The sequence below is a fragment of the Blennius ocellaris genome (genome assembly GCF_963422515.1).
Source record: "Blennius ocellaris genome assembly, chromosome: 4".
Lineage (NCBI taxonomy): Eukaryota > Metazoa > Chordata > Actinopteri > Blenniiformes > Blenniidae > Blennius > Blennius ocellaris.
Genome location: NC_137653.1, coordinates 15,780,749 through 15,808,532, shown reverse-complemented (window position 1 = coordinate 15,808,532; position 27,784 = coordinate 15,780,749). Strand labels below are relative to the sequence as shown.

Here is a 27,784-nt window from a genome sequence, read left to right as displayed (position 1 = left end):
TCTCAGGTTGGAGTTCGCAGTGCAAGTCTTCATGTGCTTGTCCTTGGCACTGAAAACACCACCGCCCCAGAATCTGCAAGCAGACCACACACCCTGTGGTTCTTCACGTCGCCTCCAGCTCCTGATCTAATCTGCAGGGAGCAGATGTGTGGAGAGTGGTGGGTGGGCAGGAGGGTGGGGGGGTGATGGGGTTGGGAGGGGGTTAGAATGTGTCCTGAGAAACGATATGAATCTGTGTATGTGGGGCGCAAAGATGCGTTGGTCTCGCGCTCCGGATGGATGATGGGGGGGGGGGGGTTCTCTGGGTGGTCGGCGTTCAAAAGGCCCGTCTGTCCCTGGGTTAAAGTCATAAGGTAATAGGTGAGGGGTCGTGTTGTCGTAGGGCCTGCTGGAGTTTCTTTCGGTAAACGGAATATTTCTGCTCCACTGCTCGCACGCGCTCCGACTCCTCCTTCTCCAGGATTACCAGGAAGTTTTGAAGTTCCGGGACAGAGAACGCATGCCACTGTGAGGTGACGACGGAAAAGGAAAAGAGCTTTGTCACGTATTTGTGCAGATTGTTATTCTTGATTACTTGATATAAATCAATGCTGCATAAACCATAGCCAAATTAGCCTGGAAACCTCAGATGAACACACGCATGTTTGTACATCCTGCTCCCTCTTCCCAAAATTAGATGCTGTAAATTAGCTTTTTTTTGTGGTCTCAGTATATCTCGAACATGAATTATTCAAACCTACAGTGTAACAAAAAATTCTCCATTTTACATTAAAATATTGACTTTTGAAACTTTGGAAAAAGCAGATGATTACAAGTCGCTGAGGTCAAAGGTCTCAACTGTTTGAAAACATTTTTTTCAGGTCACTTTTCAAGATCCTACTTAAGGATGAACTTTTTTTGACAAAAAGTAATGTCTGTTAATTGAAATTACAGATTTAAAAACAAAAAAAAGGTGGTAGTGTTTGTTTTAAAGCACATTTTGCTGAAAAAATATGGATCACCAAAATTTTGAAGGTCACAAACAATCCAAATACAATAAAAAAAAAAAAAAAAAAGGTGAAGTCAAGCTGAATTTTCGTTCCGGGCACAAAATGATTCAAACTTCAAATATCATCACTGTTTTTTGCACTTTAATACATTTAACAGCCCAGTCATCACGCCCACTTTACTTTATAAAATCAACAAATGAACATGCTTAATATAAAAATTAAATAGAATCGTTGAATTGAACCTATTTTCATTTCTCACCTCGACCTCTCCCGTCTCATTTTCCTTCAGGACAAAACTGAGTTTCTCCGCATCTGGTCCTGCGAGCAGCCTCAGAAGAAGAGGACGCTCACACAGAGGAAGCTTCTGGAACAAGTCTGTAAAAAAATAAAAGCATGTGTTCAGTTGAGTGTTTTCTAAAAACAAAAACAAAAACAAAAAAACTGAAAAAGAAAGCTGGTTGTTTCGCCCTCACCTTGTCCGTCACGGTGCGTCTGCCTGTACAGCGCAAATTTCCTGGGATTGTCCAACACCATGAACTTCTTCAGCAGGCCCTGGATGACCTCTCTGGTGGTGGTCAGAGAGCTGATGTGGAGCTGCTTCACACAGTCGCATGGTAGGTAAAAGGACGTTCTCTTCTCGGCCTGCCCGCAGTCCGGCTCCTCCTGGTTCTCTGGCGGCGGCGGCGACGGCGGTGGCAGCCGGCTGCAGCCGCCCGTCTGCCGGGTCACTGCGTCTGAGCACGTCGCCTCCACGGCAGGGACTGTGACGGGTCTACTGAGCCTGAGGTGGACCTTAATGAAACCTGTGTAAGATCCATCTGAAGCCTGGGACAAGAGAAGGCAAAGACAAAATGAAGAAAAAAAACAAAAAAACCTCTCCAAGCGTCACAAAATCCAACTTATCAACAAGTTTAAAGCTTTCGAATTGTCACATTATTTATCATTCTGTGTGTATTTTTGCTTAATCGGTACAAAAAGTAACATCTAAAACATAAAAGTACGTGCTGTACTTCTCATTAGTTCCTGCTATCCTTGTGGAGTTGCCAGGCAACCGGGAGATTTCCTGGACCCGATGCCAGGACAAGTTGCATTCCGACTGAGTTTTGTACGACAAATTAGGCTCAGTCTCAACTTTATATTTAGTGAAGACATGAGAAATGATAGTAATAATGACATTACATATTCTAACTGTTCAATGAAACAGAATGAAGCAGAAGAAATATCAATATCAATCTATTCCTGGGAGTTGTTAAGCTCTTTTCGCTTAGTCAGTCATTCAAACTGTTGCATATCGATGGTCTATTTATGAATAAAGTCTAACACATATATAATTTTTGGCCTTTATCCAGTAACTTTGTTTTTAAAATTTTTTTAAAAACACCTTAATTTTTCCGTTCTTTGATTACTGCGGACAGTATTTTTACTCTGGGAGGCATTTAGTCTTTTGGCTCCACATCAGAAAGTAAGTTGGATTTGAATTGAACAGAGTTTCAAGCTCAATGTCCACCATCAGTTTGACATCCTAATACAATGCTGTTTATTTAAAAACTCACCAGCTTCATGCCATTTTCAGACACTTGAGTGTTATACTCTTCTATCCTGGCCCGCACCTCTTCCTCTGACAGATCATTCGTCCCACCTTCTTCTTCCTCCTTTGTCTCATTCTGCTGCAAAGTGTGAAAAAACCAAAAAAACAAAAAGGGAAAGGATCAGCACGGAGGCGTCAGTAGAGTGCTTCAATGTAACCAGCAGGTGGTGCCGCCACAACCTGTCCTGTGGGAATCAGAACTGCCAACTTGAAATTTGCTCAAGAGTAGGAATCCCACCAAAACCGGGAGAAACCCTCCAATTCAGCACCTTTGAAATTGGCCAACTTTCCAGTATATTAGCATTGACAGTAAGCCAGCTCCAGCAGGTGGTCTCTCTTGATCTCAACTCCCCCTCCAGTCTGCGCTGTCCTCCATCTTTGCCATGCTCACATATAAAATCTGACTGCAGGCCATTACGATTCATACACAAATATTAAACTATTTCTTTCCCTCCCTGCATGGTTACCCAACGCTGCAGCTTGACGTGGGGGACAGGAAACGTTGTGAATGGAGGTAATATCACACCACAAGAATATTGACAGCTCTGCCTTCTTCTCACTGTGTGAGTAGGAATGAACCTGAGAGGAGGAGGAGTAGGAGGAGGAGAGAGAGCATCAAAGAGAGGGAGGTAGTGTGAGAGAAGCCAGTTAAGGGGTAAGGAATGATGAAAGAGCGGCTGCTGAGCCAGCCTTAGCAACACAGAGTTTGACTGGGTTATTTATAGTACAGTGGGATGCATCCTCTCTATCTCACAATAGATTTTTTTTTTTCTCCTTTCTACTGTTCATTTTCATTTCTGGGGCAGGGGGAGCGATACTGTGTGTGTGATGGAGAGAGAGAGAGAGAGAGAGAGAGAGAGAGAGACAGACACCACATTCTTCAATACAATGGCACATTTCAATAGTATGTGCATTGTATGTCTACGTCTATCCATGTACGAGCTTAAGTCACTGTCATGATAACACACTCACGTACGCATGCCCACACACGAAGAAAAAAGAGGGACTACTATTATGTTTGTATTTCAAGCCTGTTTTTTTTGTGAATTTTGTCTGCCTGTGCATAGAAATAAAGGAGATCCCTGTGATTTTGTCCCACGGTTCATTCTCTCTGTTGCTACTTTTATCTCGCCTCCACACTTACAATCAGGCTCTCCTCATAGTAATTATGTTGCTCATCTTAGGTTGAGAAAAAAAACAACAAAAAAAACCCAGCGATGTTGAAAATATAACCCTTCATAGTTGAGACACATATCCTAAATCTATACCAGTCAATGAGTTTAAAGGCCGCAAACCATCTATAAAATTGTATATAAGATGGAAAACACTTGATGAAACTCAGCTGGTGTCAAACATGTGTTGTGCAATGTGGGTTGAGCACAAGGGCTGCAAAGGGCAGGGAGGAGGGAGGTGACCTGTATCCAGAAATCCTCCCAGTCCAATGCCACAAAAAAAAAAAAAAATAAGTGAAAAGAACTTTGCAGGAATTCCTGTGTTTGTATGCAAGTTTCTAAATGTACGGGAGGCAGAGCCCTGCCCAAGCTCCCTCCCTGCATACCAGTGAGAGCGATCAGAGGACAATAGAGCAGGACAATGGTGTGATTTTTTGTCCCTGAGAACTCCACAAAGTCCTGACCCAGTCACAGAGACGCTGATGACCGACTGGACGCAGAAACAGAAAAAGACATTTTAATTTGTACACGAACAGTTTTAGGAGCGCAAGTTGACAAAACACAATGTGTAACACCGAGCTCTGATTATCTATTTGTATATCAAATAAAGTCAATTGGAACAGCTTGACAACTGCTTTCATAGTTTTAAAGAATTTTACTCGAGCAAAATGTAAGTTTTAAACCTATTTAGTTTTGTGTAAATCACACGAGTGGATCGCGAGCGGAGGTCCAGGAGTCCTTTGGGTTGGCGCCAGACTTCAGAGGATTAAAGGCTTTGCTGTTTCGAGATTGTTAAAATTGCCCTTTGCACATTCATTTTTTTTTCCGACTTTCATCTTCACATTTGGTCACAATGAATATTTTTTGACCAAACGTGGTTAAGAATGAGAAAATGGCTGTTTGTCTGTTTTTGTTCAACAAGCTCCCAGACTGGCTGTTCTAGCGATATTTCATGGTCCAGTGACCTACTAAGAGAGTTCAGTATCTGTGCCAAACGTTAAATACAGAGCTCCTGATAAAACAATGTGTCTGCCTATATGACGTCCCCTTTGAATTAGATGCAGGTTCCACTGCAGCCAAAAAGGAGCATCTTCAAGCAATATTATAAACTCCAGTATTTGTTTTTGTTGAGTGTGTTCGCATCTACTACTATTCAGATAGATGCAGCGCAGCTTAAGTATACAGTAACTTCTACTGTTATATAAGGGTCACACGTGCATCTGTGCAGAAGCCGCGCAGACACGCACGCGCGCACGCACACACACATCCTCAGGCTGACATGAGTAAGTGTTGATGCTCTCACTCTGATGAGGCAGGACAGGACAGGTCGTATGACTGCTTCAAATGTCACTTCAAAGTGGTGTGTAAAAAACCTTTTTTAACTTTTAACCTTGCTAAACTACATCAAGTGTTTGTTTGCCTTCATGCAACAAGCTCTGTTCGAGCTCGACACAATAAACACTCCATAACTAAAAGCCTACACACACGCACACACACAACGGGACGCACATTCAAGCAGGCTGGCAAATCTGGAGCAAAAGGCTCAGCTCTGGAAATAATTCATAAAAAAAAGAGGATCTGAAGTCCTTTCCACCGTTAAGACAAATGCGCGTCTTTGTTAGAATTTCTGTGTCCGTGAAGATTTGACACACTGACACACATCGAATGCCTTTGAACCAAAATATCTGATGACGGTTGCCACTCGGATCTTTGCATATCTCGTTTTCCATATTCAAACACAGGGAACTCTGCTCTGTAAAGGACAAGCAAAACACTACTTTCCATACCAGAGAGGACATTTGCTATCGTGTCTTATTGTGGCCATGCCCTTCTAAATGCGCTAGCTCACAATGCTACTATATTATATTTCACACTTCGTTTTCTTTGGCCGCCAGTGGAATTGGTATAAGCCAGCAGCTTCTGTGCAGACGGGCCAGACATGCTAACCTTAATACCCGTCTGTGTCATGGCAGGAGTCCTAACTCCACACACTGACAACACAGCTGGTCAATTATTCAGAGATTATACCTTCTACAAGTCAGACACCAAAGGCAGTGCAGGACAAGCACAGCAAGAAGAGGGCTGGTCATGTTTTACATGAATGCAACTGCACATGCAGGCTTCTTGGGCAATGTGCAATTTTTTTTCTTTCGTGCTCTCATCCCATTTCTCTAAAGAAAAAAAAATCAATCTACCGCCTGCTGTGTACTAAGCCCCAAATGCAAACAAACCCTGCAGAGCGCAGAAAAAAAAAGCACGCAATTGCCAGTGTACAGTGGAGCAAAGCATCATCTGAGGAAGTGTGAATTTTGCCAACAAACCCATGAGTTACTATGGTAACTGCAAAGTACGGCTAAGTAGTTTGCCCCTACCTCACATGCACGAACACGTTGATTTGCATTGGACCAAAAGTATCAGCTTTGTTTCTAAGGCAACCTCTCCTACACAGTAGAAAGATAGCCTGTTTGAAATGTATAGGTTGGGATAATTGACCCTGAATCTCTGTAAAAAAAAAACCAAAACAAAACAAACCGAAAAAAAAATAACCCACTTCAAACATTATTTCTGTCAACTGGTCTTAGAAGTTGAAGATAAAACCATGAAGCAGCAGGTCTTCACCCCCAAACTAGGTTTTCAGGCTGTGTTAAATCTATACAAACCCTTCTTTTGATCAATGAGCTGCCCAGAGGCACCAAGTGTGATGAGCAAGGGTGCAGATCAATGTCACACAAGGCAGATGTATGACAGTAACCTCTTTCTACACTCACATATGTTCACACACGCACACACACGCACACGCACACGCACACGCACACGCACACGCACACGCACACGCACACGCACACACACACACACACACACACACACACACACACACACACACACACACACACACACACACACACACACACACGCTCACCCACACACCAAGAGGCCTAGTTGAACATGCACACACACACACACCACCACTTCCTTCCTCCACTTCTGTTTTTCAGTGGCATCATTTTTTTTTGGCTAAAAATGTCATTTGTTCCCAGCCTCAATGAAGCACCAACCAGCTCATCCACCCGAGATTCCTCTCACACCGTAACTCCACACATTGAAGGTCACCACTGCTCCAGTTTTATACCTTTGGTGCGTGCTTGGGTTTGCGGAAGAACGAGGTCTTCGCTGTGAAGAAAGTGAAGTCCTCGCTCTCATCGTCCAGGCTGCAGTACCCGCTGCTCATGCTGTTACTGCTGGTCATGGAGGGGGTCAGGACTGTGCTGACAGTCATGGAGAGGTCTCGGGGGCAGCCTCTGGCGCCAGGCCAGCACCAGAGCAACACGCTGACGACTTGAGGAAGTGGCGGATGGTCTTGAAAGCGCTGGCGCTGAGGTGACACTCAGCCGCAGTCAGCGTCCACGCACGTCCAGCTGCCCTTGAGTCATCCGGGAAAAGTCAGCCGTCCTCCGCTGATGCATCCGGAGAGTTCAAGTCCTCGCCAACGAGGGGCGAAACAGGTGAACTCGGCTCGGGTTCGGCACTTCGGGTGCTACCGGAGAGGGGACCAGGAAACACGAGAGCGAGGACAGACGTGTCACTTCCTCCTGATGGGTGCGTGAGAGTGCCTCGACGCCGGTGTCACGAACACGCGCAGACCACACAGTACATGCACCTGGTGGTTTTCAGCTGAATATTACAGACTCATAAGTACCTCGCGCACATATAGGCACACGGCGGTGTCGCGGAGTCAGCTTACAGGTTGGTTTCAAGTTAACCCGGCTCACCTGAGAGCACCTGTTATACTCGCAAACAAGCACTCATAAAGGTAATGCTGCATCCTGCTCTGGTCCTGTTCTGTGGCTTTGTTTAAAAAAAAAAAAACACACACACAAAAAAAACGGCTGCGAGGGAATGAAGATCAAATCCCCGGTTGCACGAGTAGCTCAGTAATGCCAGGGTTTATTTGTATAAGCATCCATCCGTGTGTGGAGTCAAGAGTAAACAGCATCGAAGGATCTCTTGGCTGCAGCCACAAGACATTCACGGATCCTATTCCGGCTCCTCTGTCCTCTTCTCGTCGTGGCTCAGAAATACTATGAGCGATTCCTCCCACTCAGCCTCTTTTTCTTACTCTCTCCCCTTTCCTCCCTTCTCTTCTCTCTGCCTGCCTTCACTCTCTCACTCTCTTGCAACCTTGCTCAACCATCTGTGGTTGAGTGTGTTATCAGCCTGCGAGCACCCTCCCCCTTCTCCCTCCACTCTCTCTCTTCCTGCATGCGACTGCACCCTGCAGAGCACGGCCACTTCCCCTCTCAGAAGAGTGAGAGAGAGCGAGAGAGAGAGAGAGAGAGAGAGAGGAAAGAGTAAACAGAAGAAAAAAAATGTAGATGAGCGAGATATGAAGCCTCAGAGCTACTGTATTTAACACGTAAAATCAGCAGCGACAGGAAGCCGAAAAGAGGCTGGCAAGATGGCTGCTGCTGACATTCTGCTGCAGCATTCAACGGTTGACTGGAAACCATCACAACCACTGTGGAGAGAGCTTTTATGGGAGGCCAATTCATAATTAGCACTAATAACCAAATCCAGTCAGCTGCACCACCAGAGACGACCTGTCATTAGGGAGAGGTCTTGCTGCACAAGTTAAGATAAGGAAAATGATAAATGACTGCCCTCAGCACAGAGATAACAGTGACCCCCTAACCTCACACTGACCCTTCAATCTGCCCCCTTCCTCATTAAATGCAGCAAAAGCACCTGCCATTGGTGAAATTGATTTTATTCTGTGCCTCTGTCCACACGTGCCATTTCTGGCCAAGCGTTTATGATTTAAAAAGAAAAGCACTCCCACTCCTATGTTGGTGAGTGGAGAGGATATGGGAGGGTTGCAGTGTGCAGCCCTGGTCCGTCCAGCTTTCATCGGGTGTCTTTTTTTTTCTGTCAGGTTTGATCCAGCTGAAGACTGATTACCAGCGGCTCAGCTCCCCTCTTCCATCAGTGTAATCACTACAGGAGGATACAGCGAGCATGGACACACACACACACACACACACACACACACACACACACACACACACACACACACACACACACACATGCACAGTAAACGATGCTGCTCTGCTGCTGGCTTTAAGTCGATTGAACTCGGTCAGTATGCTGAATGTGTGAGTGTGTGTGTGTGTGTGTGTGTGTGTGTGTGTGTGTGTGTGTGTGTGTGTGTGTGTGTGTGTGTGTGTGTGTGTGTGTGTGTGTGTGTGTGTGTGTGTGTGTGTGTGGCTGCAGTCGTGTCTGTGCATTATGGGGCGAAAGAGGATCAATTTCTGCTGATGCAAACACTATGAGGCATCGCAACAATACAGGAGAAACACACTACCACACCATGCAGGCGCGCACACCCCATACACAAACACACAGAGCCACGGCTATAAAACCGAGCGAAGGGACAAAAGGGACTGCGGGATATTAACTGTCATGTATTCTCAAGTCTGCAGTGCCGATGCCCTGGTTGAACCCAGCCCCAGAGTGAGTACAGAGACAAGTTGAGTTCACAAACCTCCGAGACAAATTTCACCATCTCACTCTTAAATCTGGCTTGGAGCTCATTATCTCCCGCAACACAGTCGTTAACCTCAGAGAGTACGATGCACAGCGGTGGAGACATTAGCACTCTGGCCTCATGGTGTGAAGGTTCTGGGGTGGACAAAGATGGGGCCTCTCTGTTTGGAGTGTGCATGGGCTTTCTCCCGGTACTCCAGTTTCCTCACGCAATACAAAAAGAGAGAATTGGTAATTCTCAGTGCGTCTGTCTATGTTTTTGTTCTGTGATGGACTGTCCAGCCTGTCCTGCCTCGTTTTAGCTGGAATCAGCTCAATCGCCCCCCCCCCCCCACAGCCTGGAAATGGATGAAACATCATAGAAGATGGAAGGGCGGAAGACTGAGAGTGGCTGTGGCCAAGATAGAAATGACTTCAAATCGTATTCTGCCCATCTCGTGTTTCTGTGGTTTCATGATATTGAATAGAACCAAACATGTCTTCGTAAATAAACAGAGAAATAAAATGTTAGCCTTTGTTAGTTGGCACCGAACTGTAGGGCAGTACTCCATCCTTCATCCCTGATTCACATCATCGAAATATTTCAGAATAGCATGATTGTGCGACAGTGCAGGCGTGTGCCCGTTCCCTCTAGAAGCGTAGTACTATCTGGCACTCTACCAGGGTCTAATTTTGCACTTTCTACCCCCCGGCAGCATAGAAAAGCCGCCAACTAGTTGCAGGCTAGCGTGGTTATCCAGTTTTCTTTTCTTTTTTTTCCCCCTGCGCGTGTGGTGTGTGTATTCGTGCGCGGGTGCACCACGTTGCGTGGGTGACTACGGCTGGTGATGCCAAGAGCAGTACGCAGACTCAACTCTCGCCCGGGTCCCCGTACACCAGCCTGCGCTGACACAAAGAGCGAGTGATTGAGGTAGGCTACTATTTTCAGGAGAAACTTTATATAATGACTGTATCCCGTGGCATGCACTGTACTAGATTGTGGGAACACAAGTTATAAAGCTGAGTGCAGTGAATAAAAGTGTTGAATTACACATCAACTCGAACTGTATAATAGCTCACGGGGTTTGTGAGGGCCACACAAGTTTAAGTGTTACTATCGCAGGGCTACATTGAGACTCTGCACATCTAGTAAAGGAATACATTAGAATAATGTCTTGCAATTAATGCCATGTTCAATTGAGGTCAAATTAATTTCTTCCAACTACACCCTGTAAAACCTAAAATGTTTTTTGGGGGTTTCTTTTAGTTTTGAGGGATGCAAATTTAAACTGCAGATAACAAACGATTTTCCTCTATGACACAAAACATCTGAGAACATTTTAAGTCACTCCTGCTTGGCTATAATTGGATTTCCTACAGTGATCAAACTAATTAGTTTAATTAGTCTTCCTTTGCAAACAATTAGGGACGTAATGATTGCTGACGTAATTGTAAATCCGGCAATATCTTGCAGCTTTAGTTGTACGGTTTAAAACTGAAAAGGATGTTGGATGTGGAGCAGCCAGGCAGGAGGAGAGGGGAAGATATTTCCTGAAGAAAGCAGCCAAGATGAAGAAGATTAAATCAGATTTGACTCATTTCCTTAACAAAACATGGTTTAAAAAAAAAAAAACAGTCCAGTACCAAACAAGCTGATGGCCATCTCCCAGGTGGAGAAGTGTACAGGACTCTGCGACACAAGCTTTGTTTCATTGAGTAAATACAGATAGAGCTCTTCCAGTGGCCACACTGGCCATGATCACTGCAGAAATGTGCCGAGTCTTGTTAAATTCCTGCTCCATGTTTGTAGCTTTGGCTGCCTCAGCTCTTTTATTGTTTTGTCTTCAATGTATGTGGAGGTTTTAATTAGAGAATGTATACTTTTATAATATCCAAATTACATTCCTGTGATTGCTAAAGCATTGCTGTAACATAACAGAATCATTAGTTTTCATATTTTGAGAAGAATGTATGTCATAATGTGAATTATTTACCATATATATATATTATTCATCTTTATATTATAAGGACAAAAATGAGTGTTTTTCAATGTATATCTTGTTCAGATCATCATCAACCTCACAGAGACGTGGAAGCTAAAGCGTTGACTATTGTGTGTACTTTTTCGCATTCACAACACATTTCAGCAACAGTGCAATAATACTAATAATGTTGATGTGACTCCTGATGTAACACTGTTGCATCTCTCAGAGCCAGAGATACCAAAACAGGAGAGCGAGGGCAACCGGAGGAATACAAGCAGTAGAGCAGGCAGAGGAAGGGAGGTGGCAGATGCTGATGTGACGTAGCACTTTCTGTTCTGAGAACATTCTGTGATCAAAAAGAAGAAGAGAAAAAAAAAAAAAGCAAACGAATGCATAAATAAATTCATAAGTAGGCTGCCAAGGAGGGACAGCATGCTGTGAAGGTGGAGGATGGTTACATAAAAGTGTAGGCAAAGAGATGCTGCAGAATGACGCCTGACATCACGGAGCCCTGACTCATGTACACCTCTGCGTCAAAAGTGTGTTTTTCCTCTCACCGCCTACATATGGCACCAATAGTACTCTACTCACTCCTCTGATGTGTCATTTCCTCCGGGTGTGACGTTATTCATCCTCATAGGTACCGTATGCTATTGCAGGTCAGTGGCTTTCAATTGGTATTTTGCATTTGTTGATAATACAATGACACTCAATTTGCGATAAATGGGGAAGCCCTCAGAGGTGTGATTGTCTGTGTTTGTGCAGGTCATGTGATGGACTGGTGAACTTGTGCAGGGTGGACCAAAGGTACCTTATGTTGAGGAACAGCAGGGAAGCAGTGGCGTCTGGGAGATGGAGAGGATTCTTTGGGTGCTCTGTCCCTCTGGTTGCAGTCGAGCTGGACCTCCCTCTCACACTCCAGGTGACAGGTGTAGCTGCAGTCTGGAAAGGACAAACCCAGAAGAGTGAGAAGTGCGTGCCGGTCGGTGGACGCCGGATGAATGAAGTCACGTCAATGATCCAACAGTGTGGATCCTCCTCCTCAGCTGGGCTGTTTCCTGTAGTGTTGATTAGTCATCCAAAAGTGGGTCAGCAAGACATGAAGAAGGAAACCCAGCTCTGATTTCATCAAACCAGGACGGATGGACAACAGACACCTTTACATGTAGATTTAGCTCCATCTAATGGTCAATGTCATAATTGCAGTTTAGAATTCATTAACAAAAAAACAAAACAAAACATAAAAACGCCAGGTTTGTATGTAGTAGTGATTTAAACTGATCAGAAGTCAAAAATACCTGCACACACTCATTATCAAACAGCACTTAGGGTCCATCTACATCTAGTTTCAGCCACCAGAAGGCAGGAGATCTATTAGAGTGAGATATTTTTACATTTCATCATCCGAACAAAACGATTCCAGTTCATCATGAATACACAAGCCAGTATAGAAGTACACGTTGTTAAATAGAAATTGTATTCATTGTATGGCAACAAAACATGAAACAAGTCGACCTAAAGATTTGAAGCTCAACAAACCACCAGTGCTGTAGGCTGACTTTCAACTCTCCTCCACCGCTCTGCTGGAAATGAATACATGTAGCCACTTCACTGAAACTTCCCTAAAATTGTCCTACTTTAATTTGTAGTCGGTTTCACATATGTCAGCGTCTGTGATTTTATGCCGCGCGGACTTTATTGTGGTGGCGGGCTTTCTTCAGAGACACACAGCCTCAGATCTTCATTCGCCCTCAGCCAGTGACATAATTCACAGTCAAGAAAAGTGAGATCTTTAAAACGGGAGGAAACTCTGAGTCAAATCCCTTTTTGTGGTCCTCACAAAGGGAATGGGTCCAATAAAAACACATTGGGCTGCATGCCACCATCGAGATGCTTTCAGAGCGAAATCTATTCCGACAATGCTCACTTTAGAAAACGCCGAACAAACAATAACACGGTTTTCGGTCTTTGTTGCAACCAGTGGAGTAGACAAGATGCGATCAGCCTGGCTCATTCCTCTGTCAGCTGATATTAGCATCTGCAAAGAGAGACCAACCTCTGCATCCCTCACACTCGGCATCAGCACTCGTCACCATGGCAACATGATCATTGATGACCACCGCTGAAAGAGAGGAGCTCTGCTTCCGTGAGGTAGATAAGGTCACCGGCGCAGGCCGGCTTGTCAAGACACTTTTTAATAGTTGGCTGTAGATTCTACACGAATAAAACTGACTGCTCATTCCTAAAGAGATTCTTCAGAAAAAAATAAAACACTTAAGGCTTTTGGCCAGAGCTGGGTCAAGGAGGAGAGGGTAATGGGAGGCAGGGCGGGGTGTGTTTACAAAACGCAAACAGAAGAGGATATCTTGCTCAAAGCAGTTTTGAGGTCAAATCGGATATGAAGGCCGAGAGAAGCGTGTGTGTGTGTGTGTGTGTGTGTGTGTGTGTGTGTGTGTGTGTGTGTGTGTGTGTGGGTGGGTGGGTGTGGGTGTGGGTGTCTGGCAGAGACAGAAGCAGAGGGAAAGGCTCCTCCGGCTCGCTGACAGCAGGGATGTGTCGAGGAAAGACAAGAGTTCCGATAAGGGATGCTCTCCTCATGACAGTTTAGAGGTCACTGCAGCGAGAAGGAAAGAAAGGAAACACCAGGAAAGGAAAAGAGAAACTCCTTTCCTGTCCTGTTTTCCTTCATCGACTCCCTCCACCATCCCATCTGGAGGTGGTGGCGTCGCCTCTCCGCCCGTCACTCCTCCATCTTTTGTTGGTTTTGGAAACCGTGCCAGGGATGACTTGTAGCAGGGTCCCGCCCATTTTTACAGATAATAAATAGAAAGGGTACAAAAAGGAGAAGGGAGAACAGTCGCATCTCTCACAAGTGGAAAGCCTTTCCCAAGCAAGTCATGGTTCACCCAGGATCATGATTATTCCCACACTGATAAGATACACTGTCGTCTCCTCTGATAAACACACACACACTTTAAGAACAATTAAGTGGGGTTTTTTTCTTGTGAATCGTTTTTTTTTTCTCTACGGGCACCTCCTTGAGATGCAGCAAACTGCATGCATGAGTGCTAATGAGCAGGTGGAGAAACTGCAGCGGTTGATCCAGTGACCCTGGAGGATTTCTGAAGGTTAGGCAGTCGTGCTGATGCAAGCACCGTCACGCAGAAGAAAAATGAAGGAGGAGAGCGAAAGAGAAACAGAGACAGGAGGATGAAGTCAGCAGAAAATCAAAATGAAACAAGCGTTTTTTTGTGTTTTTTTTCTGTGTGTGAATTTGTGCGCTTGAATGCAAATGTAGACGAACACGCCTCAGGGCTCCACGCTGGAACTTAAAGGGGGGGTTTCCCTATTTCTGTGCAGTGGAAAGTACACAGCTCCACTGTATGGAGAAGTTGCTCTTGAAATCCATTTCTCTCTTGGGGTTTCAGGTGGTTTTGTCTTTGCACCAAAAACTGCCTCTTTATTCCTCAATATGTTTTTTGTTTTGATTTTTGGAACCGCGCCGATTCGAGGAAATGATCCTTCATACTCTCTGTTCCTCTTTCCTTAAAAATACTTCAGTGACACATCAACCTTGTGTCGTTTCCTTCATCTCACTCCTTATTATCTAATGAGGATTTATGATCTGAGAACAAGGTAATCAAGCTGTCAGCTTGTCACCCATTTAATCTGATTTGCCTTTTTTTTCTGGTGAACCACAAAGCTGCTGGGTTTTTTTTTTTTTATCCTCTCAGCTTAACCATATGAATAATAGCATTCCATTTGTCCTTTATATCAGCTGATTTTCCGTCTTCCATAACCACTTCATCCAGACCATAAAACGAGAGTCTACCCCAGGTTACACAGGGCGAAAGACAAAATACAAGAGAATTAAACTCTTGAGAATCACAGAGAGAGATCCCTTTATCTATACCAGCCTCAAATCAGGAAGGTTGTTGGTGTCAGGTGACATCATCACCCACTGCTCCACAATCAGTCCATCAACATAGTTGTGGACAGACCTGCGTGTTTCGATTTGTACCAAACGATAAAGGTGCTACCGAGAAGGTAAATGTTAAATGGACTTCACTTCAATAGCACCTTTCAACTGTGTGAGCAGTCCCAAAGCACTTTACATGGCTAATCACATTCACCCATTCACACACACATTTATCTACCAATGGAGGCTGCTGCCATGTAAGACACTGCCAAGCCATTGGGAGCAATTTGTGGCATGTGGACATGTGTATCGACGACCGCTCTACCAATCGAGCCATGCCAAAGATCTCAAAGATCTCACTTCTGTAAATATTTCTCAAAAGAAACCCAGATGACGCATCCCAAAAAATATTTTATGAAAATATCTTTTGTGTCCAACTGGCTGACAATTTGTCCAAAAATCACACATTTACAGAACACTGGCCATGCTGTACAAGCAAGTGGAACAGAAGAAGCTTCGTACCGTGTGTTATATGTCAGAGTAATTCACTGGGGGAGTATTTATTCACCTGATGACCATAAAGGTACAGCACCATCCCAACATTCCCACAACGCACGTAGAGAACGCCATGATGAAGTTGTGCCATAAACACTCATTAGTATTACTTGTTCCTGCTCAGAGCTGTGATGCCTGGAGTTTCTGTGTGTTGTCTCAACATTAGGAAATGCTCTGGTGTTATGTGTCACCCTGGCAAGACACTCTCTTCCTCAGCCCTTTTGTCTCCAATCATTCCAGTCTGACTGCTTTGTCCGCTTGCACTGCCTTGTTAGAGATCCAGGAGGATAAGGACGAGAGATAAAGATGGAGGAAGGTTCCCATGGAAGCTTCGTCAATGCAGGGGAACGAGATGAGGCAGGGTAAACGGACAGCACGTCGAGATCTATATGTGGTGGCTGTGTTAACTTCCACTGCTGCATTTGGGTCGATAACATCCGCCGCGAGGATGATGGTGGCGAAAGGGGGAGCTTTGATTGCAGCGTGTTTAATGGAGACAATTTTACTCTCGAAAGAGGAGGCTCCGATTGTCGGGCTGCTTCAGGAACATTGATTCACGCTCATGTTACCCCCTTTTTATCTGCCAAAATCTTTATTCTTTTGTGCCTTTTCTCTTCACTCCCCTTATTGTTAGAAACTGAAGAGCCAGAAAATTGTCCCATTTCAGTCCCGGCTATTGAAACCTGAGAAGTTTCTGTTTGTAATCAAAAATTGGACTACGACAGGGGCTGGGCTATAGGGGATGTGGGTGCTTGTTCTGTTGTTGTTTTTTCTCCGTCTGAGACGGGCGGGTGTGGAACAGACAGATTAGCGATGTTTCTCAGGTCAAAAAAAGGATGTCTGTATGGGAGCAGATAGTGACGTAGACTGGAGACAGAGGGAGGGATGTATTTACTGCCTGTCTGGTGGAGGATGGTGCGCACAGGGGTCCGCGAGCTATATCATATGAGCGGGGATATTAACACGGTCGCTAATGAACCTTAAGGGGGTTCTGCACGTCTTACGAGGGATTTGAGGGGCAGCTTTAGGGTCTTTACCCCGTCTGATCCCATCATAGCTGATTTGGAGCAGTTATCATGTTCCCCTAGTGAGCGGCTCATACACACAGACAAACTGTGCAAAGCACATGCACGAAAAGAAGAAACAAATCTCGTAACAATGCTGCATTTTGGTATAGAAAGACTCGATTTTTCATGTATGAAATATTCATGAATGTGTTTTAAAATTAAGCCGATCATATGCTGACCTGGCAGACATGACCAAGCAAATCTCATCTAATCCTAAAGTGGAATAAGATCTGACCTCCTTCACCTTGACATCTGTGTTCATGCGTGTAAACAATCATTTCATATTTGGTGATGACATGCTTATTCGTCACCCCGCAGCCTATCTTTTCCTCTGTCCCTCCACACGCTCCCATCTGTGTGGCTACAGATGCTCTCTGAATTAACCAAACAAACAAGAGCGGAAGCAGGCTGTGATTTGTTTTGAAAAGCTTTCCCGGTTCAGGAGAGATGCAAATAAATCCAGCTGAGTGGTTTAAGGAGTTTTTTGGGTTTTTTTCTTGTTTCTAGAAGACAATACTTTTGTGGATATGCTGCCAATCATTTCAGGGTACCATCACTGTGTTCTGTGCTTCACCAATCAACCACAACATTAAGACCACTGGGGGAAAAAAAATTAAAAAAATACATATATATATATATATATACACACAAGTATATACAAATATATATATTATACAAGTATTAGAGAGGAAGTTAACATTTTATTCTCAAAGTTGATGTGGTTGAAGCAGAAGAAATAGGCAGGTGTGAAGATTTAAGTTGAGAAAATTGTGATGGCTTGAAGACTTTGTCAGATCATTGACAAAACTGCATTACTTGTGGGGATTTGGTCATCTGCAGTGGACATGGGGTCTACTGTGTCCAAATAGTCCAAAGACTGTAAAGCAAGTGAACCATTGACAGGGTCATAGGCAACCAAGACACACTGATGCATGTGGCCAATCGACTTAAAGGATCATGGTGCCAGGTGGTCAAAATGTGCTAATACTGCTTGGGGCCAATTTTCCACTATCGAGTTTATATTTACACAATTTCTCAAGTACTTTTTCCAACAAGTTCAAGCTTGATCATAGCGATGTCTCGAGAAGTACACTGAGGTCCACTTTTTAATGTGCACAACAAAACCCCTTATGATCCATCTATGTTTTTAATAGCTCAGTCTTCAAGAGCTGAGTAACACTGCATCGATTTTCTATTTTCCATTATGTTGTAAATTAGAGTGCCTGTTAAAAACGATATTACTTCCGATGCTTAGTAAATGTCTCTTAACCTCCATGCCCACAGGCTTTTCCGTTTTCGTCTCTAAGCCCGCCCAGAGAACCTTGATGAGATCACAGGGATTACTTTCTAACACTTCAGTGCCTGTGACTTTCTTCACATGCTGGGTGGTATGCCACTCTCCTCCTAATAAGTAAACTTGATACTGTTTTGTATAATCGGTTGGATTTTTATTGTGGAAAAACAAAACTGAATCTCTTAATACTTATACATTATGCAAACACAGCAGCAACAACTTGAAAATTAGCAGTTATTGAGTAAAAAAACAACGTGTTTGTACATACAGCCAGGTAAAACCTTCTCCTAATACCCATAATCCCCTACGGACCAAACTGGAGCCTGTACTCCTCAAATTATTAGATTCTTAGTCGTTTATACCATCAAAGTAGTCATTACTATAAGACAGGTTGAGTGAGAATGTGAAGATGCAGAGAAAGAGGAACCGAGGGATCGGTCTGCTGCAGATCACTCTTCAAAGGATTAATTGGGTTTTCTTACAGGGAAACACCATCTAAAAATAGCCGAGATCCGGCTGCAGTGCCTTGTGCTGTTGGTGCTGTTTGTGAAGCCTTCGGCGGCTGCAGCCTGACGCCACTCAGGTGGAGCAATGAGCCGTCGATGAAGTGATCTCTGAGTCATGTTCGGTCAGGCTGTAGCAGGAGGCGGTAAACATAGAAAAAGGCTGGAATGATACCTTCTTTTTTTTTTTTTTACTCAGCTGTCAGTCAGCGGCTGTGAATGAATCAATAATTCCGCAGCACGTAGCGCTTTTTCATCCAGGCCACACTTTGTGGTAATATTGCATTATGTATTCATGACGACTATCCAAAGACAAATACATTAGCAGGCCTTCTATTTTAGAGAAAACAGGGGGCAAATCGATGGCCTGCAGCCTCCAGCAGACTCACTCTTCTCAAATGTCTGCTACAAATATAAAAGTCAATATGATAACTCGGTTACATAGGAGTTTCTGGGCAGTTTGAAAATGCTTGGGCTTTCTGTGTCCGGCTGTGTGAAAACAAACAGTGGATGCTTTGCTCTGACCTGTTTACTGGACTATTCTGCTATTTACTGCCGATCAGCAGCCTGTGTGTGACGGCTCACACACGATCTTGTGCACACAGACACCATGGGACTCTATACAAAAGGGGTGGATCAGCCGATAGAGGATACAGACAAAGCGTGACAGAGCTTGAGGGCATTGCAGTTCAAAGACAGACCAGTGAGCACAATACACAAACATTTTGGCCTCCAGCCGGGTTTTGAAGCCCACCTGGTTCAGCGTGTCAACTCGCCCTCTTTCCACCACCCAAAATCGATCGATCCCTTTGTCTCAATGTGCTATAACTGCAGATCCATTGTCATCTCCATACCTGAGGTGGGAAGCAGAGATCCATTAGAGGAGGACCGCCGGAGGATCCGCAGGCTGTCGCTCCAGGAGCGCGACTTGGGCAGCCTCTTCAGCAGCCGGCCCAGCCGCCGCGACACCTGACCGAAGCAGGCGCTGCTGGCGTCTCCGTCCGAGTCACCCCTCACCTCCTCCAGACACAGTGACACCTGACCAAGGAAGGTCCGGCCCACCCCAACGTGCTCAACTACCCCCGACCGGACGCCAGCCACCCCTGCCTCCTTCTTCACCACCACTACCGTCCCCTCCTCCTCCTCCTCCTCCTCCTCCTCCAACTCCTCCTCCTCTCTCTGCCCCGGGATGAGAGGTGCTATCTGTGCCATGGATGGAGCATGGTGGCACCATCCGGCGGGCACCGTGCTGTGGGTGTAACTGTCGCTGGACCTCCTGTCCCGCTGCTGGCTGCCCCTGTCCCTCTGAGGACTCCCCCAGCGCCAGCCCCCCCAGTGCCCCCCTCTGCCATCCCAGCGTAGCCACTCTGCCACCGGTGCCACGCTCCGAATAAACAGCCCCCTCTCCGCACGCTCTGCCACCCCCTCCACCTGTACTCCTCACACACTCCTTGATGTGCTCGCCGCTGGACTTGCCTCACACGCCTCCCCTGGTGTCTGCACCTGAACGCTTCGCCTCGCACGCCGGCGTGCAGACATGAGCCCTGAATCTCTGCCGTACAACTTGTTCCTCTCTGGTCCTGCTGTGTCTCTCTTATCACTGCTCCCTCATCCACTCTTCCAATCTCCTCTCTCTCTCTCTCTTTCTCTCTCTCCACTGCAGCACCCACACACTCTGCAGTAACAAACAGCCAGCTTAAAGAGACAGAGACCCCCAAATGCATTCACGGTTCTCTTTTCCTCTCTCCCTCTTTTTTTTCCAAGCAACACGAGTCATTCACTTTTTTTTTTTCTCCATTCAAAATTTCACTTTGGATGCTTCAATCAGCATCTTCCACTGACAGACATCACACACACCACTGCAGAGATGCTTCCAGACCTCTCTCCTTTGCTGCCTCTTCGTACGCCGTCTGGATGAAGGGACGTGAGTCAGCATGGCTGTCTGACCCCGCATCAGTTCACATACCTTGCCGGACGGCATCACCTCAACTTTTACTGTGTGTTTGCTTGTTTGTTTGTTGTTTGTTTGTGTGTCTGTATGGGTCGAAGTGGTGCACAGTCCAAGTGCAAGTCCAAGTTAAAATGCAGCGTGGAGAAGAAACAGAGAGAGCCGCCGGGAGGCTTCCTCCTGTCCTACTTTTAAAACCAAAGACTTTGGGAGGAAAACAATGTGTTCACTTGTTTCCCTTAGAAGATAGAATCAAAAGCAATTATAAAAGATTGTTTCACCCCCCCACGTCACCGTTTACTTCAATCTGATGTTTCTTGTGGATATTTTTTTTCGGAGACAAGATCTCTAAATCTTCCTCAACTAACCAGTCAACTCCAGAGAGCCTTTGCCTTGTTCACTTTGCCCTAAACCACGTCTTCCTCTGCAGTTCTCCTATCAGTACCCACCAAGGGCAACCTAAATATAGCCTGCTTGAAAATCCCCACTGTTCTGCCATACATACGGCAGAGCAGTGATGCCCAGTGACGGAGAGCTCCAAACACCATGCAGGTCCTTCGGCAAAAAAAACCAAAATCTCATTCACCTATCCTGTATTTCTCACTTTATCGGGACAAGTTCATAATGAGCTGTCTGACCGGTGACTACGCCTCTTAAATCCTCTGATAAATGAGACAAATTAATGAATATACAATGCAATAAAAGTTTTGTGGGTGTTGTTTTAGGAAAATGAGATTTTTCTTCTTTGGGTTTCTGTTTGATTTAAATTTGAGATATATGAGCTCCGAAGGAATGTTTTGGCTGGAGTCTGGTTCAAACTGTATTCATCGCAGGTCTGGCAGAGCTGCAGCAGCGGTATGCTGGAACAAGAAGGTTATGATCCATTTAATGTTTTCTTCCTCCACTCGGAGTTGAGTTCTGAGAGGGTCCATGTGAAGCGGCTGAGAAGGGCTCCAGAGACAAGGCCTGCTCTGTGCGGACCCGGACCAGGGAAAGACGGAGTTTAAGGAAGTAATCCCGTCCCCGGAGAGACATCCGTAATGCCATGGGTTTAAAGAAAGGAAGGTTACAGTGGAGGTCTGCAGCACATGTGTGGCCAAACCTTGCTCACATCAATGGCTCATGAATGCTGTTTCTCATTGGGTAAGCTGTGTTTGGAAGGGGGCCCTGACCTCCCGGCCGTTCACCTCGTCGTACGGAGCGCTGACACGAGGACCGATCACAAACAGAAAGTCAACGTTAGCGTGACTGTGGGCAGATCTATGAATTTCACTGATGAATTAGCTTACATTTCTATTAATAAATCTCTTTCCTCTAAACTCTACATTAGTCAATCTAAACAGTTTTGTCTTTCCCAGGTAACGCATTAATGTTTGCAGTAACTCCACCAGTTATTGTGAGATAGTAAATGTAATCACTTTGTAAATATCAGTAACTTGCACACCAGTTGTTCACCATTTTTTATTTTTTTTTTTATAAAATCATCACAAGCCTCTAGGTAAATCTGAATATGATGGACACTGTGTGTAATCCTTTCCGACACATTTTTTTTTTTTTTAGGATTTATGAGTGTGTGAAAATAGAATGGAGGGAGTTTATGCCACATAATAAACTGGTTCAACATATGGCTGATGAATATGGAGACATTTTAGTATTCATAATGACAGCACTATCATGGTTTGACTAATAAATAATGATATTCCATTTTAACGTAGCAAATCCTTAATGTCTGCGATAAGGCAGCAGATGTAACACAAATCTGCTTACAGCCGCATTAACCCATTAACGGTTCATCTGCTGCTTAGATGCCAAATGCAGGGGTTAAGTGCCTCTCCAATGAAGCCTGAATGGCAGCCGTTTGAGCGTTATCTCTGCTAGGACATCCCTGAGATCACGCTTTATTGAGATTGACGAGAGGACAGGGCCAAATCTAGCATATTGGGGCACCGGTTCCACAAACAGCATGGCTCCCCGAGAGCTTTAATTAAATATTAATCTGACATCTGACTCTGTCTGTCTGTCTGTAATCCCACCAGCTCCACTACTGGGATGTAATCCTGGGCTGGAGACACCCAGTGCTGGGATTAAGGAGGCCTCTGTTGCCTCTCTCCTCCCTTCATGTCTTTGGCCATGAAAAACACGAAAAAATAGGAAATCAAATCATGAAAGAGGGTTAAACAGCCGTGGCCACGACAGAACCCAAATATAGTGCTCATGCTCATACCGATATATGAATCTCCTGCATATTTGATTTTTCCTCTACCACAGAGTATTTTTTTTCTTTTTTCTTTTTGGGGCTTATATTTTGCTTAATTAGCATTTTTTCTGCATGTTTGCTAAGCTCTGGATGACTGAATTAAAAATATGACAACAGTGAATACAGAGGACACACAAGCTGATTCCCAAAATGCATTGCTCCTGTGCAACACTGTCGCTTCTGCCTCACGGCCTCATGTGATATGGCTCATATAGTACATGTGTGTAGCATCTTTATGTACATATGGAGTGAGATTTCTGCACCACAAATACCACTCTCATCTAAGTCCGGAGGCTGTTAATAATGAGGGGTGGGGTGTGTGTGTGGTGTGTGGGGGGGGGGGGGGGGGGGGGGGGGGGGCAACAACATAAAACAGACAAAAGCTAACAATGAAGCGTCACAAGACGATCCCACAGCCGAGCTGCAGACGATGAGACTGGGAGCTCTGGCTCGGACTGACAGATTTCAGTGTAGGGCAAGGCCACAACAGTCCCCTGGGGGAGCCGCGGCATAGCGGCTTCTATTCACTCCATATGCAACAAGCCGGCAGAGAGAGAGGCCGGTGAATAAAGAAGGGCTGAGGGAGGGAAAGCAACGAGACAAAGGCACAGAATGATGGTTGTTTATGGTTGCATGGCCTCCGTCGCTCCCTCCCTGTCATTTGTTGGGTGTAGTTGAAACAGGCATGTGTGTTTGTGTGTGTTGTCGTTTCTATTTTGGCAGAATCGGTTCTTTAAATTCCTATATCGGTATTGCCTGGTGACCCCCGTGGCTGCTCACCACATTCACCTCTGATGGATGTGCATTTTAGAAGAAGAAGGAGCAGAGAACTGCAGTTGGCAGTAAAGTACAGCTAATTAGCCCCATCCACAAAGAGACATTGAGGAAAGGCAGGGAGAAAAAAAAAAGAGAAACAACTACTTTGAGTGTGTGTGTGTGTGCATGTGTGTGTGTGAGTGAATGGTGCTTCGGTCATCTTTCTTCTCGCTCCACTGAGCGCCTGCTGATAGCACACTAAATCAGACAGCTCTGCAGTGCCAGACAAACTTGCACTCTTTTCCTCCATCCCTCCCGCACACTGGCTCTCCTTCCTCCACAAGCATCCCTCTGAGCTTTGTCTCTCCCGATTCCCTCATAGCACCCGGCCAACACTTCTCCCTGCACTCCCTCCCACCGTTGTTGCCTTTTCATTGTTCCCCTTGGTTTTCTCGGACCTCACATTTTTGGGGGAAACGTCACGTCTCATCAGTGCCCCGTCTCCCCTCTTTTCCGTCCTCACTTCAGTCGCTTCATCTCACGCCACCCTGCAGCCGCAGCCTCCCCCCCCCCCCCCCCCCCCGTGACAGAGGTCGCTGCTGACACCACGCCAACTCAGCAGCCGCATCCACACACACCGACGCACACTTTCACGCGGCACACGCACTCAATCCTCAGGTGGAGTTTATTCTTCCCAGTGAGGGAACACGAGGACGTGTCATTCGAGTCAAGACTCTCGGGTCAAGCCGGTCCGGCGTAGACTTCCTGCGTCTGAGAACCGAGCAGGTGGGGGGTCAGATCATGAGAGTGTGACTGAAACAATACATCCATCAATCCATCCGAGCATGGCGGGACAGACCAGTAAACTGAATGCATTTCAACACCCTAATAATTTTAAATGTATTATCATTCACTTACTTCCTCACACTTTGTTCTTATTAACTGCAGTCTTGCAGACATTTCCTTTGAGATTCAGGATTTCACTAATGCCCCCGCTGTCATCTCCGCTATCTTTCCTCTCTCTCTTTGAACTCAGCTTCACAGAGTGGGAACACTGGGAGGCAAAGCTGGGAGGACAAGATAACGGGCTTTCCACGGAGGGATTTCGGCTGCGTATGTGTTGGAAAGTTGCTTTTCAAGCATGTCATCATCGCTGTCACAAAGACTGCTGGTTCGAGCTCTGGCACAAGGAGACATGGAGATGCACGTGTGCCAGTTGTGTAAAGGTTTTTTGCACCAGGAGAGGTGTGTGTCCCTTATAATCCCTAATAATGAAACAACTGGAAGTCAAATCATATACCAGCATGTGCAACATCTCGTGGTGGAAAAAGACGCACGAGCGGCCACTTTGCCTAATGAATGGCGCAAACTGCGCACGCTTTTCAAGCACACGAGTGGAAATCAGTGCCTCGGGTGTAGAAATTCCCACTGGACACGGCAGGAATCGTGTGGGACAACTATAAAAAAAAACACACAAAAAACCACCACTCTGACTTACTTTGACACTTGAGTGCCTGCGCGGCGACTTGCCGGCTGCAGGCGTCACACCAGTCCTGCGTAACGGGCTCCCTCGTGAAGCAGTGCCCCTCGCCCGTCTCGGTCCTCACCCGGGGGTCCAGCCCCCGGGGGAAGATGCTCCAGGCCTCCCTGCGGTGCGGCTCTGCACGGGCCAGCTTCACCACGCCGGTCTTGCCCTGCGTGAGCCGCTCCAGCTGGAGACCGCCGCCAGTCTCCGGGGCCGACACGCAGGAGGAGACGCCGCGCGGCGCGCCGTCTCCGCGCCGGGTGTCGCGTCTCCAGTGCGCTCTCCTGTGTCCGTTCACAGCGGCCCCGCTCGGCATGACATTGATGCCCGTCCCCTTGGGCGACTTTCCCCTCCGGCCGCCGGTGTTGCGGTTCGAGTCCCAGTTTCTGTTGCAGTCCTCGGTGATGAGACGCGCCCGTGTGTCCGCGGTGCCCTGCCGCCTGTCCCGGCTCGGGCTACGTGGCGCCCCGCATCCCTCACCGGGCATCCCTCTTCTTCCTCCTCCTCCTTCTCCACCTCCTCCTCCTCTTCTGCCCACTGTTTCTCCCACCGGGCCGGGAGACGCGGGATGGGTCCCCGGCTCGGATGCGCTCTCCCCGGAGCTCCTCCGGAACATGATCCGCTCCCAGGACGCCCTCCGGGGCAGCGGGAGCTTCTTCCTCGCGCCGGACAGTTTGAGGAGCAGCAGCTGCGGCTCCGAGTCCAGCCTGTGAGGACCCGGGTGCACGCTCACAGACGCCATAGTCCCGTTCCTCTGGCTTGTGCTCGCGTGTTTGAAGTGTGTCTTGTTGTCGCGCGCGTGTGTGTGTGTGTTTTCACTCCGTGCCCTGAATGTAAACCCAACTCTCCCCCGTCTGGCGTGTAGTAGTGACGCAACACACCCGACAGATTAAAAAAAAAAAAAAAAAACCCCGAGCGCTCGCTCCCTTCTAAATGCCGGGAGCGCGCATTAATCCCCAATCTCACACTGTTTGTTTAGGATTATTTCATGAATAATTCAATCACCATGTCCACCGAGGTAAACTTGTAAACAGCCACTGGACTTCTACTTTCACTGAAACATAAAACTTAAACGAAGCAGACTAATAATTTTCTGAAAGAAAACCAAACTGACAAAACCGAGACGCCACAATATCTGATCAGAATAAGTCTGTGGAGCTACAAGAAACGGCTTCATGAATAATGAATATGTAGAATAGAGATTATATTAAATCAGTGTCTTGCAGTTAAAAAAGAGTTTTCATCTGCCAATGAAACCGTCTTGATTTAAACACGCACTGACGTCGTCTCATTTAAATTCTACCTGATATTTGTGTTTCAAAACATATGATGATATTATGAGACTAATGTAGACCAGGGGTTTCACAGTGTGGGAGTTGGTGCCACTCTACACCCCTCACAATGTCTCACGTCAAGTTTTGTACTTTCCCCCGAAAACGTTTTTCACTAAAGATCAATAGTGATTTGAAATGTGATTCGAAATAAAGTATGTGGTACTATTCATATATATTCTAAAACTGCTGTGCTGCCCCCCCCCCCCCTCCAAATCTTGCTTAAATGTATGTCAAATCATTTTTTTTTAAATAGTGCATATTAACAAAGTGATTACTGCGTGTATGTTTAGTATTAAGAACAAAACAAGAATCATGATTCGTTCTTGAAAATGAAAACTCTAAAGATGAGTAAAGGCATTGGAATTCAGGCTTTTGCCACCTGCGAGCCCACAACTTAAAACAAAACAAAACAAAACTTAAAATTCGTTTGCATATTGCCTCATTGTAGAAAAGGATTAAAGTGTCACTGATAATGTCAACACTTGTGTGGGCAAGAAGCAGGGCCTAAACTTTCCACTTTGACAAAAGCGCATCACATGAGAATGAAGCAGAGGAGAACAACCCACACACAGTTAAACTAACCCCCCTATTAAAGCTGAGAATGCTCAAAAGAACAACACCAACACGCCTCCACATGGGGGAAGAAACTTTCTGTTTCATTCTGTCTCGGCCCAACGCTGACAGTTCAAATGTCAGACACGTCCGACTTTTAAGAAGCTAGAAATCCCTGTCAGAGATTGAAAAGTACTACAAAGGAACTTTTACTTTCACTTTTCAACACAAAAACACAGTGTACACAGATTGTGTTTATAGTTATGGCTATAATAAAAACAGACCGACTAAAAGGTGTGCAACATTACTATATATGAAACATTTCTCCAACCTTTTCCTTTGATATTTCACAGACACATAAACAAGTCAGGGAATCCCCCCCTGAGTACTGACCACTTTGGTTTAACTGCACTTTAAGCTGTAATTCACCAAACAGTCCCCGAATCGTCATCTTGGTGTAATTCTCTAAAGAAAACAAGCATGTGGTGAGAGATGAGATGAGTTTCCCAACTGAGTTACTTCTCTTTTAGTGGGAATTTGATAGAGTAATAACTTTTTGTCTCCCACCTAAACAGGAACATAAAGAAATTTGATTAAAACATTCGACACTGGTGTTTTCCCAAAGGGTCTGACAAACAGTGGCGTCGTTATTCAACATTTGTTTGCTCAATCTACAAATGAGGTCAAGTAGTGTCGTCTGAATGATCCATTAGTAAACAGAACAGAGGACAACTTGAGCTCTTCTTCCATCAAAAACAGACATAAAGAGAGAAAGTTTGACATGCATCAGGGCTATTGGATTAAATCTCAAGCTACAGTA

The 27,784-nt window shown here is 45.6% G+C and overlaps 1 protein-coding gene across 1 annotated transcript; it reads right to left on the bottom strand.

Moving 5' to 3' along the window:
* Positions 1 to 346: 346 nt before the first annotated feature.
* Positions 347 to 25,823, bottom strand: rassf5 (Ras association domain family member 5; the record flags this gene model as incomplete). The annotated part of the gene is made up of 7 exons (XM_080495450.1): positions 25,629 to 25,823; positions 25,052 to 25,511; positions 12,066 to 12,196; positions 2,543 to 2,656; positions 1,463 to 1,814; positions 1,249 to 1,364; positions 347 to 505 (listed from the first exon to the last, which is right to left on the bottom strand). The coding sequence occupies exons 1-7, from the start codon at positions 25,818 to 25,820 to the stop codon at positions 347 to 349; spliced, it is 1,524 nt and encodes a 507-aa protein (XP_080351576.1). The 5' UTR covers positions 25,821 to 25,823.
* Between the last annotated feature and the right edge of the window lie 1,961 nt (positions 25,824 to 27,784).